The sequence below is a fragment of the Eptesicus fuscus genome, chromosome 10 (genome assembly GCF_027574615.1).
Source record: "Eptesicus fuscus isolate TK198812 chromosome 10, DD_ASM_mEF_20220401, whole genome shotgun sequence".
Classification (NCBI taxonomy): Eukaryota; Metazoa; Chordata; class Mammalia; order Chiroptera; family Vespertilionidae; genus Eptesicus; species Eptesicus fuscus.
In genome coordinates, this window is record NC_072482.1 from 72084147 (window position 1) to 72101348 (window position 17202).

At 44.9% G+C, this 17202-nt stretch overlaps 1 protein-coding gene across 1 annotated transcript in view; it reads right to left on the minus strand.

The window, feature by feature from the left end:
• The window catches only part of HECA (hdc homolog, cell cycle regulator), a 45934-nt gene extending 30770 nt beyond the window's left edge, over positions 1 to 15164 (minus strand). Inside the window, exon 1 of the mRNA XM_054722559.1 lies at positions 14585 to 15164. Coding sequence (XP_054578534.1) covers positions 14585 to 14876 — 292 coding nt within the window. The 5' untranslated portion in view covers positions 14877 to 15164. The remainder of the gene's footprint in view (positions 1 to 14584) is intronic.
• Between the last annotated feature and the right edge of the window lie 2038 nt (positions 15165 to 17202).

The window sequence follows — 17202 nt, forward strand, 5'->3', positions numbered from 1 at the left end:
ACATTTCCTACTGCAAAGTTTAGATCCCACTGATAGATTATTAAGACAGCGATGTCGTGGGTTGGTTTGTTTGGTTTGCTTTTTGTTTTTGTGGGGGTTTTTGTTAATCCTCATCAGAGGATGTTTTTTCCCATTGATTTTTAGAGTGATGGAAGGGAGGGTGGAGGGAAAGAGAGAAACATCCATGTGAGAGAGACACAGTGATTGGTTGCCTCCCGAATACACCCAACTGGACTGGAACCTGCCACCCAGGTACTTGCCCTTGACCAGGATCCAAACCTGCAAACCTTTGACCTATCATGTGCAGGCCGACACTCTAACATGTGAGCAACAACGGCCAACGTGCTGGTATTGTCCTTTTAACTAGACATTCATTCCTTTCCCAATTACTAACTTACAGAACACAGATATAATTTTACAGTATGATCACCAAAGAGTCAAAACTACTCATTTCTAAACTAGAGGGGAAAAGTAACATATCATTTATAAAACAGCAGAAATACCTAGAAATTTGGCCATAAGAGAATTTGCCATCCTATCTAATAAAAGGGTAATATGCAAATTAACTGTCACTCCGTCACAAAGAAAGTGGCACCCATATTCGCAAGATGGCGGCGCCCAGTCTCAGCAGTCCCGGGGGGGGGGGGGGGGGGGGGTGGCTGCTGACAGCAGGCAGCATGAGTGGCCTGGCGGAATGCTTGCTTCGTCGCTGCGCCCGGCTCAGGCCGACCCCCCAGAGCCAGAGCAGACACGGACAGGGACGGGGGGGGGGGGGGGGGCCAGCCCGCAGCCTCCACGACAGAGCGCAGGCCCGGAGAGGAGATGGCGGGCCCGGCTCCTGCGGAGGCAGCGCAGGTCCCCCCCACCTCCTGCAGAATCGGCGGGGGTCCCTCCCGGGTCCCATGGAAGCAGCTCGGCTCCTGGGGGTGCGCTGTGGTTCCTGCTGGCTCCCATGGAAGCAGCTGGCGGCCTACTGTGCACGGTATCGCGCGATGGGCTACTAGTATTACATAAAATTCTATTAACATACGTAAATATATACAAATGTACATATGATTATATTTCAAATGAATTCTAAATAGTATTTCTATATCTGTCAAGAGAAAAACATTTCAAATTAATTCTTTAAAAATTCTTCCTGATGTGGCTCAGCAGTTGAGCATTGACCCATGAATCAGGAGGTCTCCAGTTCGATTCCCAGTCAGGACACATGCCTGGGTTTGGGGCTTGATTCCCAGCAATGTGCATGTAGGAGGTAGTCAATTGATGTTTCTCTCTCATAGATGTTTCTACCTCTCTATTCCTCTCCCTCCCTCTCTCTCTAAAATATATATATATTTTAAAACTTCTTCCAAGTATTCCTTAGATTATATAGCTCATAGAATGTTAAAAAAAAATAAGTTATGAGGAAAACTGATTTATTCCAAACTGAAATTTTGCAAATATGAGTATGTTAAAGGTGACGCTTACAAATTGTTTTTAATCAACCAAATCCAAGAAAAACAAGGATTCAATATAAACACATTGATATATATACACATGCCAAGTATCACATGCCTATACAAATTACTATGTATAACTCCATAATAGTTTGATATATTCACAATTCTGTTAATTTATTTTTTTGAGGTAACCATTGGTTTATAACATTATTAAAGTTTCAGGTGTGCAACATTATAAACTGACATCTGCATGAACTAGATCATGCTGCTACCAAGTCTAGTTTCCATCTGTCACCATACAACTGACCCCCTTTACTCACTTCTCCCTCCCTCCACCCGCTTCCCCTCTGGTAACCACCAATCTGTTGTATGCCTCTATAAATTAGTTTTGTTTTGTTTTCTTTCTTCTTTGTTCCGTTTTCATTTTTCGTTAACCTAATTTAAAATGCAAAATCTAAAAGGGAAGTAAGGAAACAAATTAAAGTCATATGTAAGCGTTTTAATGCTTTTACAATAATACTTAAACTGCCACTCCATAAGGCCCTAGTGGCAGGTAAAGAGCAGAGGGCAGACAGGCCTGAAGTGAATCAAAACGCGAACTATGTTGAGTCATGATTACAAATACAGGCAGGCACCTACTCAAAAATCATGTAGTACAATAGACCAAAAGCAAGGCTCTGTTAATCGAGTGGTTACAATCACAGTGGAATCTGCTGTTATAATGAAACCTGGGTACAGAATGATTCACAGATCACAACAAAAAAATCCCCAAGTCAGCTATACTTACACTGGGTAAAAAGAACCCTCCCCAAGGCTTCAGCTGCCACAGTCCTTCCCTCCGCTGGGGACAGAAAGGTCTTTTTCAGAAACTCCAGAAAAGCTCAACTCATTCCAGGAGCTGGACTTACCCTGAGGCCAGCAGGCAAGCACTGAAGTCTCTGGGAAAAGCCACACAGCAAGAACTCCCAGATCTGAACTTAAAGAGAAACTAAAGGCTCCCCCCAGGAAGCCGAATAAGGGTTTTAGGAGAGCATTGGCTGCAAACTCCACTGGGGAAAGCAAAGGTCTGCCTGGGTTCTTCCAGCTAATCACAGTGTGCATTTCATTACAAACTGGGAAGCAGCCACACTACCACACGACAAACTGAAAATCAAAAACCCAACCAGAAAACACTAAAAACCCCAAATCTTGACGTGACTATTTGCTTTTTCAAACATCTCTACAGTTTGTAAAGATTTAGTCACAAACAATGTCATGTTACCCCCACTTTCTAAAGATAAGAACATTTAAACTCAGAAAGGTTCCTTGGCCTTGCAAAATGGCAGATCTCAAGCTATAACCAAACCTCGAATCTCACTCTGTAGAATCTCCGAATCTCAGACATCTGAAAAAGCACAAGGGCTACCAAATCAACATGATGTACGGGGTGGGAATACACTCTTGTTTCAACTGAGTGCTATGTTCTCATTTTATTAACATACAAATGTAATTTCAATCCAAATGCCAGAATGAGAAAAACTAGAACTTTCTTGTGACTCAGCATTTAAGTTTGCTATCAAAAGGAGGTCACGGGCAAGTTAGCCTACAAGAGGCCTCCGTTTGCAGCTTGGCTGTTGAGAAGAAGTGATAAGGAAATAATGGGCCTTTATGTAAAAGTTTCAAAGTCCTTGGAAGTGGCTGGAATAAAAACTTCAAGGGATTTTAGAAATGTACAGAAAGTGATAGGTGTTGAGCACTGAAGCTCGGCTGTCAATTGGTCAGTAGTGGTCAGGGAAGCTGAGGGTCAAGAGGTCAGAGAGGGTGGCAGGAGTTGCAACCAACTCTGCGAAAGAGCCTCTAAAATTAAATACAAAAAGGAAACAGACCCTCACAAGTGTAACAGCATTACTGTGCACTGATGCCCAAGGGAATGCAGTCATAAATGGTATGCCATGCCCAACCACTTTTCCTACAGGCAATTTCACAGACAACCTGCCGCCCTCTCCCCTATCTTCCTCTTGAAGTTCTCTCTCTATGTGGATGTTCTGTGATCATACAAAACTGTAACATTTCTAATGAATGAAAACATCTTAAACAGCAAAAAGACAAGCCATAAAACAGGGGGAAATGTACCTCAAAAAGAATCCTGAATATACAAAGACTGATGCAGATCAGTAAGAACCCAAATATCCCATTAGTGAAATGGGCAAAAAACACAAACAGAAAAAAATGCAAACGAGCAGTATACATAAAATCCCACAGATACAAATAAAATTAACAATAGGAGGGGGATTTTTTCATCCATCCAGAAACGGTTAAAATCCATGCTGAGGAGAGTGAAGAAAGGAGCACTCCGTGCTGGGCCAGTGTTAGCATAAAAAGGTTAAACCCCTTCTGGAGAATGGGCTGGCCAGGTGCAGCCAAGCCTGAAAAACCACAGGCCTTGTGATCAGCGGTCCCACTTCATTAGACTTTAGCCTAATGAAGATAATCAGTTCTCAGCTATGAAATGTGACCCGTTCAGAACAGAAAGTGCCATTGCAAGAGCAGAAGTCCTATCATGAGAAGGAATCAGATCATGAGTATACAAGGTGTGGGCAAAGTGCTTCCCTGCTCAGGTGTTTTCTTGTTTTACAAATTTAAATTTCAGTTCAAGTGTCAAAATGATAAGCATGAGACCTTTTAAAAGTACATTAAATGGCTCTATTGCTTCCTTGGCTGTTTTATACTGAATTTAAGTCCTCTACTTAAAAACTTCGTATTTTATGCACATGTGCGTGTCAGTCGAGACGAATCCAACATCAAAGAGGATCCAACTGTGGCATCGGGCCACATCTCCCTGACCCAATGTGCCTTCACTGCAGAAGAGGCGGCCGTCTCGGGAGCTTAGTGTCCTCGTCCTCAAACCTAGACTGCAGACTGCTAGGTGTCACACCTGGCCTCAGTAAGCTCTCAATAAAGGGCAATGGTAGTACCAGCATCGTTCCTATCACTGGGAATGGTCACTTCTTTATTTTGATGTTATGGGTTGTGTAGCGCCAACACACCTACCACCCAGGAATCTAACCTCTTTGGCTTCTGTACTGCAAAACCTCACCTGGACCTCTAAAACTGAAGGCCTAATAGAGTCGGACCACATCACTACAGGGCTAACGTTACGGCAGTGTATAAGTGCTGCCGGATAAGAAGAGATCTGAGGAGCTGGAAACCAATTGGAAACATTCTTGGAGCTGAGGCGTGCACGTTCTTGCCTCTACCACTGGAGGACACTTCCTATTCTCAATGCCAGGCTCTCTCCATGGCTCCTGGCACGTTGTATGTGTTCATTAACAACCGTCACCAACCATCCCAGGCTCAGTCTCAGATTACAAACTGCACCTGCTGCCAATCAAAAATAGCCAGAACTTGCTTCTGTACATTCCCCAGTTTGTTTCCATTTCTGCCCAGACATTGAGTTTTGTCAGGCATGATAAGGAGAATGTCACTTTAATAATAAGAAATTGTGTTATAACAGAGTTCTACTAAAACTTATACTGAAATAATCATTACATTCAGGAATGCTGATTTAGAAACCTAAAATAGATGGTGATTCAGTTTCAGCATCAATGTCAAAAGATTCTCCTGAGTGCTTTAACTTGAAGAGACATGAGGTAAAGCATCAACAAACTTGGGCTTACCCTTAGGGCAAAATATACATTTTAAATTTAGCAAATATCTCCCTGACTCATATGAGCAATTGGATATCCTACTAACTTTTGTCTAAATTCATCCTCTTTATCAGCTTTATAAAGTCATATGCCTTAAGGCTCTCTATTTCTAATAAATTTCCAATGAAATGAAAAATAGAAATCCTGAACTATGATACTATCTTTTGCTATCTGACTATCTATAATTGCTATTATAGGGGTAACATGATTTGAGTTGCAATATATTTTGATGGGGTCCAGAGTATGCCACTGTGGCCTAAAAGCTATTTTGAGCTGAAGGCATTTGAGTTCCTGAAATCTTCTATCTGCCAAAAAGAAGGGCCTCTCAAAAGAACTCAACTGTCATAAATCCCCTCCGTAGAAGCAACCAGGGGAGACGGACTCTTATCACCAGAGATAAGTCTCCACACCACACTGAAACGCACATTGTCACAAAACTGTCATATCTCCCAGCTATTCTCTTAGAACCATTTGTCTTTCCAAAAAGTTATTTGTTTTCCTAAAGGTGTCCTTTCTCTCCGTCCCCTTCTATTATGAGGTCATTTGTTTCCTGCCCCCCCCCCCCCCACCCCCGTTAAGTGCCCTTCTCCCCTCTCCTCCTCCTATGAAGATGGTATATAAGCCGCAAATTCTAACCCCTAGCCCCTATGAGTCACATTTTTTTCTGTGATTAAATCTGACTTTTCTCTCTGCAATCTATCTTTTGTCAGTTTAATTTACAGGCCTCCAAATACTGAACCTAAAAGGGTAGAGAAAAAGTTTTTCTTCTCTGACAATTTAAATCTGTGAAATACACTGTATTATGAGTATATATGAGAATAATATTAACTTTCTTATTGATTACAGTCTAAACAATTACATGATTAACATTTAACACTTCCTCTTTATGTCTTCCTCTTTCCTCACTTTTCTTTAAACTTCCTCTTAATCTTTCTTGTTTCTAACTTTAATTTCTACAACTGTTTTCAAATATTATCCTCGCAAGTATAATTTAGCAGAAATCATTTGTTTTCCCTTTCTACTCCTGATAAATCAGAACATACCATTATTAAGTAATACAAATGCTACTCACTTTTTGTCAGTTTATAAAAATCTCTCAAGTACAATCAAGCTAAAACATCATGTTGATTAAATAAAGCAAGTTGCTATTTCACCAATTACTGAAAACTGGAAGCGTTCTGAAACACAGAATTAAAACACACATACAGTCACTTTGTACAAAACAACCTCCCCACCACCACCACCACCTCATAAGAGTTTATTGTTTTAAAACTGATTTGATGATGATAAAAGCAAAATGACAAACCAAGATAATTAGTCCAACCTGGCACAGAGATATACACTTTGCACCCAAGTATGAAAAATAAACCACAGGGACAGCCCTACTCGCCCCCAGAGAAAAGCCTTTCTGTGCTCCTGGCCCCAACCCCGCCCTTGGCATTTGGTTCTCTGAAGTTAACCTCAATTAGCTAACCTCCTATGGCTGGGAAGCACAGGGGTGCTGGTGCCCACAATGAAGACACACTTTGCACACAGCCGCCTTGGGAGACACGATCACCCTGCTGTGCAAAAACAGCAGGATGTGCAACCTGCCCACTGCTTTACTGAAAAACCACAATCAAGGGCCCACGGCAGGCTGGACTGCCGATCCTTGACTAGCTTGCCAACAATCTATGCTTATTTCCTTTTGCGGATTCCTCTGACCTCGTCCCTGCTGACATACCTGAGGTAGTTCTGCACTGGCTACAGGACATCCAGAGTTGACTGCCTGGCTCCCTCCCTTTCCACCCTCGGGTCCTACCTTGAACCAGCCACAAACTCCTGGCAGCAACCAGAACTCAAGAGCTCTTTCCCATCTCCCTCCTGATTGAAATATCCTTCCTCTGTTTTCAGAGCTAACTGCTTCTCTTCCTGCAAGACTCAGCTCAACTGTCCCTCCGCCAGGAAACGAATGATTTTTTTCCCACTGGGCACCCGTAGCACATTATTGTGGCTCCGGTGTTTACATACATGTCTCTATCCCAGCTTCACCAAGAGCCTGCGGGGGGTGCAGATTCTGATACTCACAAGTACAATTCAACATTATCCTTCCAGTCACAGAAGATAGTCAGCACATAATAAATGTTTAGTAAATGGATGAGTGCACAGATGAACAAAACCATGAATAAGCAAACAAAGGAACAAGTAAATCAGTGAATGAATTATTCTAACTGTTGCCTGGAGAAGAGAGGGCATTAGTAAGCTCTGGCGGATCCCTAAGGAACACACAGAGTTCCTTAACTCCTCTCAGCTACTTTTCAACTCCACGTGCTCATTTCACTTCTCCACATCTTCACACTTAATCCAACCCCCACATTTAATCCAATAGTTTACCACCTCAGAAGATCCTGCACTTTATTTCATAGCTGCCCTTGTGTAGAACATGTAATTACCTACTTGCACTTGTTGCTATACAGGCTCCCAACGATGCCCAAAACCCCAGGCCCAGTTCTTTTGTCCTTGTAACCCCAGAGCCTAACACGTGCCTGACAAATAGCAGGCGCTCAACGTATACAAGATGGATAAGTGACTGAATGAAGAAGTGAAGATGTAACCATTCTCACACTTTGCGTTTTACTTTTTCTTTTCTTAATTAAATAAATCTGATTTTTCCAGGTAAACTATGATCAGAGAAAGATAGCGAGGAAAGAACAGGTCATTTGTAGTTAAATCAGTACTTGAATAAAAACCTGTATATACCAGTCCTTTTCTCTAATAGTCACAGATCCTTCACCACCACCTTATTGTCTGTGTCGGTTCTCAAGAGCATCACAGTTTAACAGCCTTTGTTATTGAATAAGGTTGAAAAAAATCATAAAATTTATATATCTATTATTGACAGTAACCATATCTTTCAGGCCCTGTGCCAAGATTTTTCACATATATTTTTCATAATCTTCAAAAGCACTCCAAAAGGCTGCATTTGAAAATGGAAACCAAAAAAGATCAAGTAACTTGCCCCAAAGTAACATTGCTAGTAAGTTGTAGCACTTATAAATAAGGTTTACACCCAGGTCAGTTCAAGACACATGCTTTTTGACTAAAACTTTAAAAATGCTCAGCCTTACTTCTGAAGATTAGAATAATGGTACAAACAGGATTTCAAAGCCTATGCTTTTATCTTCACTAACTCAGACCACCTGCTAAAATATCATTCAGCATTATTAAATATTCTGTTGAATCTGTTAACCACCAAATCACTAAGGAGCACATAAGTCCCCAGCAGAAATCAATAAAGGCTTGGAAAATCCCCCTAAGTGTGGCAGCAGCTGCTCCAGGCTGTCGGTCCAATGAGGCCCGCCTATTGCTGAGACATTCTGGGGTACTAGCAATTCCCCAGCATGCCTTTAAAACAGTAAGAACCAGGGATCAGTGAGGCCATGAGCAAAGGGCACTCTGACCACAGCAGGGTCAAACTGATACAACCTTTCTATAGGGCAATCTGTCAGCATGTATTAAAAGTCATAATAATATGCATAACCTTTGACATAGCAAGTCCACAGGTAAGAATTTATCCTAAGGAAGTAATTGGATAATGCCCAGAGATCAAACAACAGCAGAACCTAAAGATCAAACAATAGCAGGATGATCAAATGCAGACATAGGATGACACATTATGCATGTACCTCGGTTGCAGGCTCCATGTGGGTGAGTGCAAGAGGCTACCAATCGATGTGCTTCTCTCACATCGATGTTTCTCTCTCTGTGTCTCTCCCTCTCCCTTCCACTCGCTCTAAAAATCAATGAAAAAATATCCTCAGGTGAGGATTAACAAGAAAAAAAAAAGTGGTGACACACCAGTAAATTTCTGGCTCTGCTAAAATGCCCACAAAATATTGTATGTGTAAAAAGCAGATTACCCTATATAATAAAAGCCCAGTGACCGAACAGCAGAACGACCAGAACAACCAGTCAACCAGTCACTATGACACACACTGACCACCAGGGGGCAGACGCTCAACACAGGAGCTGCCCCCTGGTGGTCAGTGCGCTCCCACAGTGGGAGCACTGCTCAGCTAACCAGGATGAGCTGCTACTCCGCTCCACAGTGAGCTGATCCCCGCAGGCCACGCCCCCACCAGTGCACTGTGCACCAGGCCTCTAGTAAAATATATGATCCTCTTTTTTCAAAAACTGTAAGAACAAAAATTTTAAGGCTACAAGAATATATATCAAAACATTAACAATGGTGATCTAACTGGTGGGATTATGTGTTTGACTAGAAAGTAAAAAAGAACTTTGCCTATCCTCTTTATTTTTTTTAATTTCCTTCTATAATGCCCATTTTATAAAATAATGAAATGACAAAATATCTTTAATTGAATCAATCCCTTAAAAATATTAAAGAGTTGTTGATCAAAATCAATCAGGACAGTTCTTTCCCCCTAAAATTTTCCTTTCGGTACCTTCAAGTCCTTTAAATTGCTCAGAGGAGGATTAAGCTGCAGAGAGTTCCCAGTTTTATCTCCTGTTTTCAGTTTTTTACAGATAATATATATTCTTGGACTTGAAGGAAAGCTAACATCAAAGGTTTAGTTTCTAGAATTTAAGCTCAGGTCCTGCAACAAGTAAAGAGAGAAAGAGTAAGGGCTGTGCATAAAACACCATTAGCAAAGCACAGAATAGTTCTTACTACAATCAACAAAGTGCACAAGATGAACCTTTGATGAATTAGTCAATATTTTCTACCAATGCCCATTACAAAGGTGGATTTCAAAGACAAGATCTAAAAGTAGCAGATATTTTCAAGATCCAACAAAAGTAAATTCCAGATAAGGCAAGAAAATGTCTCCCAAGACCACAATGGTGGTCTACATACTTTACATCCTCAATAAATATTCCTTGGTTAGAAAATAAACAGAAAGCAAACATTCTTCATTTTCCTTTCAATAGATACAGGCCTACGTAGGCCAAAAACACAAATATTGTCTGTAGGGGACAGGTGGTGCTCTAAAAATCTATTTGTAAACAGATATATGGAATTCAGAACACATATTCCCATCAGAACAATGTTATGGTGGTTGGTAACTCCCAACCTGGCCCATGAAGCCTATTTAGTCGTGGGAATCACCCCACACCTGTGTTTCAGGCGAATGGCGCTAAGTGAGGAAACCCATAGTGCTAGGGGAGTAAGAGAGGCTCTCCATTCAGTCCCTCTCCACAGAGGCTCTCCAGCTAAGAGACCTCTTCAGGTCAGACCCTCTTCCCTAGGGCTGCCCAGGTCCAAAGAGCCAGTCAGTAGGGGAGGGGAGGTTTGAAGGCCCTGCCCCCATGCCGCCAGGTTAGATAGCTCTGCAGGGCCATCCAGCTCCAGAGCTCCATTATCACTGCATCACAGTTCAAGTCCTCCCCCCGCCCTGCTCCCCTCACTCCGCCATTAGTAATGATGCCAAGAGCAGCCGCAGGAAACCTCCTGCACGTCAATCTCCATCTCAGAGACTATTTCCAAGACCTAAGACAAACAGCCAACATTTAGTAAGCTCATTTTATAACTCAGACACTGTTTATAAACATACATACTTATATGTAAGTATGTAATATGTATTACGTACACAGTAGGTAAATACAGATAGGTATCTTACTGTATAAGTATGGATAGGTACTATAATCCCAGTTTAAATATGCAGAAACTGAGGCTCACAGAAGTCAAATGACTTATTCTAGACCACGTGGTAAGTAATTTGAGGAGCCGGGATGTGAATCTAGGTCTACCCAATGCAAAGCCAATCACTATATAAACTAATTCCATTTCCTAGAAAGAGTGGTTAAATGAGTTGAGGCAGACTCAGCAGGCCAGGGCTTATGGTGGCAGTCAGGAGTGAGTGGTAAACCATGGCCATTCAGAAAACAGAAACTTCTAAAAGGACTTGGGATCCAGGCCCACTGAAAATGGGATATTATGATCAAGGGTTCATATAATTTTAGGCCTGAAGCAAAAAAAAAAAAAAAAAATGGAGGTCTAATGGAACTAGAATTCCAGAATGAAACTGCATAGTCGTAATCAACTGTGTGATTACTACATCCTAAAAATGATGATTGGCAAATCTTGTCCACCTACAATCAAAGTGTGTGCAGACAGATGTTTACTATGTAGAAGGAGGATAGTGCTTCCACATCTTTTACTACAATCCCTGCAAAAAGCTTCATAAACATAAATGAACAGTATCTAAAAATGTACCAATAGCCCTGCCCTATATGGCTCAGTTGGTTGAAGTGTTGCCCAGTACACCAAAGGGTTGAGGGTTCAATTCCCTGTTAGGACACATACCCGGGTTGTGGGCTCTATCCCCAGTTGGGGTGCATATGGAAGGCAACTGATGTTTCTTATATCGATGTTCTCTCTCTCTCTCTCCCTTTTTCTCCCTCTGAAATCAAGGAAAACATATCATCCCGTGCGAATTAAAATAAATAAATACAAATGTATTAATAAATTTCTTATTGGGATACAAAATCCTTACTATTAATATTCAACTTACCCAAGATGGAAAATTGCAGCAGTTCAACTTCTTCAACTACAACCAGACCAAACTTCCCTAAGCTTTCCCTAGCTAATAATCTGCTTTTCTAGGATAAGTAGTTATTTATACCTACTGACAAACAGTGAGTAACTAATATTACCCTGCCCTGGTGGCCACACTGCCCAAGAAGACATGAAACCATTCTATAAACTCTAAACAACTACAAATAAATATTATTGACTTCTAGTGAAGTCATTAAGTCTGTATGCTTGCAATGCAGATCACAACTGACTCAAACAGTGAGAATAAACCTTCTAAAGTTTAATAGAATACAGATTTACTACACCCTTGGAAAAATTGTTTGATTTGTAATATTCATAATCACAAAATCTAATATAAATCACAGTTAAGTAAAAAAAATTGCTACTTAGAAATTCCATAATAGTCCCATTAGCCTGGCTAGTATTGCTCAGTGGTTGAGCGTCAACCTATGAACCAGGAGGTCATGCTCCAATTCCCTGTCAGGGCACAGGCACAGGTTGCCAGCTCGATCCCCAGTGGGGGAGCTGCCAATCAATGAATGATTCTTGCTCTCTTCCTTCCTCTCTGAAATCAATAAAAATATATCTCTTAAAAAATAGTCCCATTAATATCCTTTTAAAAATCAAAATAATTGGGCCTTATCAGTTGATTTTGAGAGTTGGCACATACCTTTTTGCCCCTTCCTTTAAAAATTCACCAATGCTACTTCTCCCACCCCTACGTTGTAATGCACAGCTTTAAATGGTAAAATGAAAAGCATCTGCAATTTCCTTATTTATCCATTTTGCACACAGGTCTCAGCATCCAAGTTCAGTTCTTATCAACTGCAGTAAGAGTTCTTCGAATGAAGGTGGATCATTCACTGAGATCTCACACCGTGTCAGCACCAAGAATCTGGGGTCATAAAATTCAGCAGACAGTTCTAATACAAGTTAAGTTTGTCGCTTCTCTAACCCTGAGTGTGGCAATGTTTAGCCCATTTCTTCCCTTTTTCCCCCCTACTCAATTAATAAAACAAGTTCCAAATCAGAAATACATACCTTCGCATAGATATATACAGAACTGCTAAATATACCTGCTTCTGCCATTTCAGAGGAGAGTTAAAAGGGACATCACAACCAGATGGTTTACAAATGAGGAGATACCACCGGCCTAAGAACAAAATTTCCTCACACCACCACAAAGTGGTCTAAACTTTTGGACAAAAAAAGAAAAGGAAATAGCTAATGTGAAGCTTCCAAAAAGACAAAAACAGCAAAAAGACAAGCCACAACCACCCCCAGAATAGGAATGCAAGCTCCACGAGGACCAGGAGGCCCTCTCCCTTGATCACCACTATCTCCTTTAATACTTAACATGGCACTTGTACCTGCAAGGGCTTAGTCTTTTTTGAACGAATGAATGACTGCGATCATTGTTTATCACTTACTTTTCTTGAGGAACTCGACTACAGCTCTTACCAAAGTTAACAAGCCTTTAAAACGACAAGAACTAGGGGTGGGGTGGAGAAAGGACACTTTGAGCCTCACAATAAGCCTCTGAGGGGGGACAATATAATCAGTATACTTCTTTTTTTTTTTTTTTTTTAATTTTACAGGCAAGGAAATTGAGGTTCAGAAAGACTGACCTTCCCAAGATGACAAAAGTTCTAAATGGCTGAGCCAGGAGTCTGTCTTCCTCCCGCTCTGTCACATCAAAACCAAAATGAGGTTTAGAGCCAGGAAAACAACAGGGCATGGGGAAGACAGCCTGGCCAAAATGCTGTCGTATCTACACATTCACATAGGCGGTTAAATCGGGGGAAACTTCCTATGTCCATATGGCAGAGACACAGCCCAGGAGGCCTACCGTGTCTGTGTCTAACCCGCAACACGGCCCTGTGGGTTCCTTCTAAGGGCAGGTGCCCCGTTTTAAGAAGTGACTGGTGTACACGTAAAGAATGGATTCGAAAACGGAAAGCTACAAGTCAAACGCCAGCAATCAAGATCTTCATCTCCTTCCATTCCGAGCTACCTATCTTCCCTTCCCCGAAAACCTGGCTGACCACAGGCATTCCACAGGGACTGTCCAAGTCGAGTGAAGCGCCCGCACCCTCCGGCAAGACCTTGTCTGTGCAGTGACCTCAGCAACCCGGCCGCATCTGCACGGTTCTGTCTGCGCCCCTCCAAAGGTGCACTCGGGCACCACCTCCGAGCGGCAGGCTTCCTTCTAAAAACGCGAAGCAGAATTAAATACACAGTGGATGTTTTTTGTTGTTTTTTTCACTCCGGGCTGAGAACGGAAGTCAAGTTCAGATTCTCTTCCTTCCTCAAGCGAGCAACAGGATTAAAGAGCAACACACACACACACACACACACACACACACACACGCCCTACAGTAAAAATGTCTCTGTGGCCGCTTCACCTGTGGCCATCGGCACAGCCAGCCCGGGTTTGCTGGGATTTTTAGGGCTCTTCCCTCGGGCGGGGGGGGCGAGGGGAGCGCGGGGAAGAACGCACTGGTGCCTAAGTTTTCAATCGGATCCTTCTTCTCAACTTGGGCCGCTCTTCCCCCCTCCCTCTCCCGCTCCGGCCCGGGCGCACACACCCGGCTCGGCGAGCGCGGGCACCACGGAGCAGGGCCCGAGGGTAGCGCTGCCGCAGACGGGCACCCGGGCGCCCCACGCAGTCCGGGGCGCGCAGGCTGCCAGGGCGCGCGACCCGGGGGCGCGGCGCGGACGGCGAGCCGGGGCCGCAGACCCGTCGCCGCCGTCAGGCGTGGGGTCCGGGCAGGGGCCGCCGCGGCGGGGCGGAGGGGCGGGGTGCGCACTTCCTGACTCTCGCATTGTCCACGCAGCGCCCGCGCCACCCGCGGCCCCGCCACCGCGCCGTCCCCGTCGGGGAGGAAGTTGGCGCCCGCCCCGTCGCCCCGTCTTACCGTTCTTACAGTCGCCCGCGGCTGCAGCTCCCGCGGCGGCGTTGGCGGCGGCGGCGGCGGCGGCGGCGTTGGCGGCGCCAGTCCCCGCGCCTCCGGTGCCCGCCGCGCCTCCGGTGCCCGGGGAGCCCGCCGCCGCCGCTCCGCAGCCCGCCGCCGCCGCCAGGGCCCCCCCGGCCGCCGCGCCCGCCGCGCCCGCCGCTGCCAGGGCTCCGGCTCCATTTTCCTGCTCGTCCCCGCTGCTGTTGGCGCGTTTGTTTTTGCGTCCGCCTTTACTGTTTTTGGGGTTGGGCATCTCGGGAGCGTCCCGGTGCCCGGGGCCAGCGAAGGCGGCTCCCCGCAGCGCGGCCGCTCGGGACCCGGAGCGCTGACGGCTCCGGGGCGGAGAGAATGGAGGGCGCGGGCCGGCGGCTCCCCCGGCACCCGTCTAACCGCGCGGCCCGCGCCGCGCCATCCCGCCGCCGCGCCCTGCCCGGCTTCCCGGAGCCGGCGCGCGGCACCAAGGCTCGCAGCCGCGCGGGCGCCGCGGGTTCGGGGCACGAGCGAGACGCTCGCGGGCAGGAGGGAAAAGGCGGGTCTCCGGCTTGTTTTGATTCGGCTTCGCTGACACGCTCTGGCCCCGCCCCGCCCGTGACGTCACTGGGGACTCGGCCTGGCCGCGCCCAGCAGGTGACCTCACGGCGGACCGGCCCGCCCGCGTGACATCACGCCCCGCGCTGAGTCGGCCACCTTCAAGTGACGTCATCCTGGCGCTCTCCGCCCTGGCCCCCCGCAGCTCCCGGGAGCCCGGGAACCGCCCTTCCTGAAATGGCCCGGATCGCCAGTCGGATGGCATCTGAAGGTATTCGGTGGCCTCCTGACTTCCATGTAATGGAAGCTTAGCACAACCGTGGTCCGGAAAAATAGGCGGGTGGGTAGAACAGGAACGGAAAACAAAGGATTTCAGATTTTGGATTAATAATCCATTAAAAAGCGTTGCCATTTCAGGAACAGCCTTCGATTCAATACTTGCAGAAATAGCGTTGAATTTCTAGACACTGGCAGTGAACTGCAGGGTCCCTGAAGCCATCACAGACGAGTGGTGATAGTCATTCACACAGGACTCACCATCCCAGGATGTAACTAAATGTTGCCTGTGACCTAGAAGCAGGCCCCGCTTGGGGGATACCCAATAAGCCTGCGGATAGGACTGAGCTGTCCTGAGAGATAGGTGGCCACGTTGTGAGCAGGCAGAGATTAGAAGGTGACACCTGTGATGAGAGGCAATGACCTAAGGGCAGGAGACCCTTGGGAAGACTTGCACATGGTCTTTTTCTGCAACTCTTTTCCAGCTTTTTGCATATCAGCTCCTTCCCACCCCCAGGGTCCCAACTCCAACATGTCACTTCCTTCAGAGTGATATAACTGAGGAGCCTTCTGAGAAGAGCTATCAGAAGTATCACCTTCTTTTTTTCCCTCATCCATCTCTAATTATTCTGTCATTTTATATGTTTACTTACTTTCTATCTCCTCGCTCAAATGAAAGCTCCATAGTGTAGGAGATTTTTTTCTGTCTCGAGCACCCAATGAAACAGCTAGCATATATTTGTTGAATGTATGCATTAGGTTTTTTCCGCATGAACTGTGGAGGGAAAACTATGTTAGCTGACAGTGTACAGTTTTCCCCACCTATAGTGGGATCTTTAATTAACCCAACTTTTCGGTAAAGGCTCTGTGACTGTGTTCCAAAGCATATAGAGACAGGCAGGGAAGAGTATCCATGCTCACCTAAGCAGGGATTCCAATAGGGAACTCTAGGCATTCATTGCAGAGTCCATAGCAGAGCCTGGAGCTGCAGGGAGGAGTGCTGGATACTCAGGAGCAATTGCTGGTTGGATATTTTGTGCCTATATTTTCAAGTCTACTCCCCCACCGCTCCCCCTGACATCCTCTAAGCACTAGGAGAGCCAGGATGGTATCTATCCTTCTAACCAGTGGTCGGCAAACCGTGGCTCGCGAGCCACATGCGGCTCTTTGGCCCCTTGAGTGTGGCTCTTCCACAAAATACCACGGCCTGGACGAGTCTATTTTGAAGAAGTGGCGTTAGAAGAAGTTTAAGTTTAGAAAATTTGGCTCTCAAAAGAAATTTCAATCGTTATACTGTTGATATTTGGCTCTGTTGACTAATGAGTTTGCCGACCACTGTTCTAACCAACTGTGGAGCCACAGTAAGTGTCCAATGAAATTTTGTTTAATGGAGAATGCTTGAAGCATTCTTCTTCGGGCTACATTTTTCTAAACCTTAAAGTCTCAGCTAAATCATTGATTCTCTAGGAAGTCGTCTCTGAAATCCCAAAGCTAGATTTGTCCCTATGTGCACCCTGTACCTTCCCCACCAGCTTGCATACATGGTATCGAAATTGCCTATTTACTTGTCTCTGGGCTCCCACTAGACTACAAGTGTGGTGATGGCAGAAACTGTCTGTCTCAGTTGCCATTGTATCCTTGGTACCTAGCACAGCACACATGGTACACAGTAGGTATTTAATAAATGCATGACAAATACATCACTAAATAAATGGACAATGCTTTGAAGGTAGATGCAGCAGAATTTGGTGGCCACTTGAATATGAAAGATGACA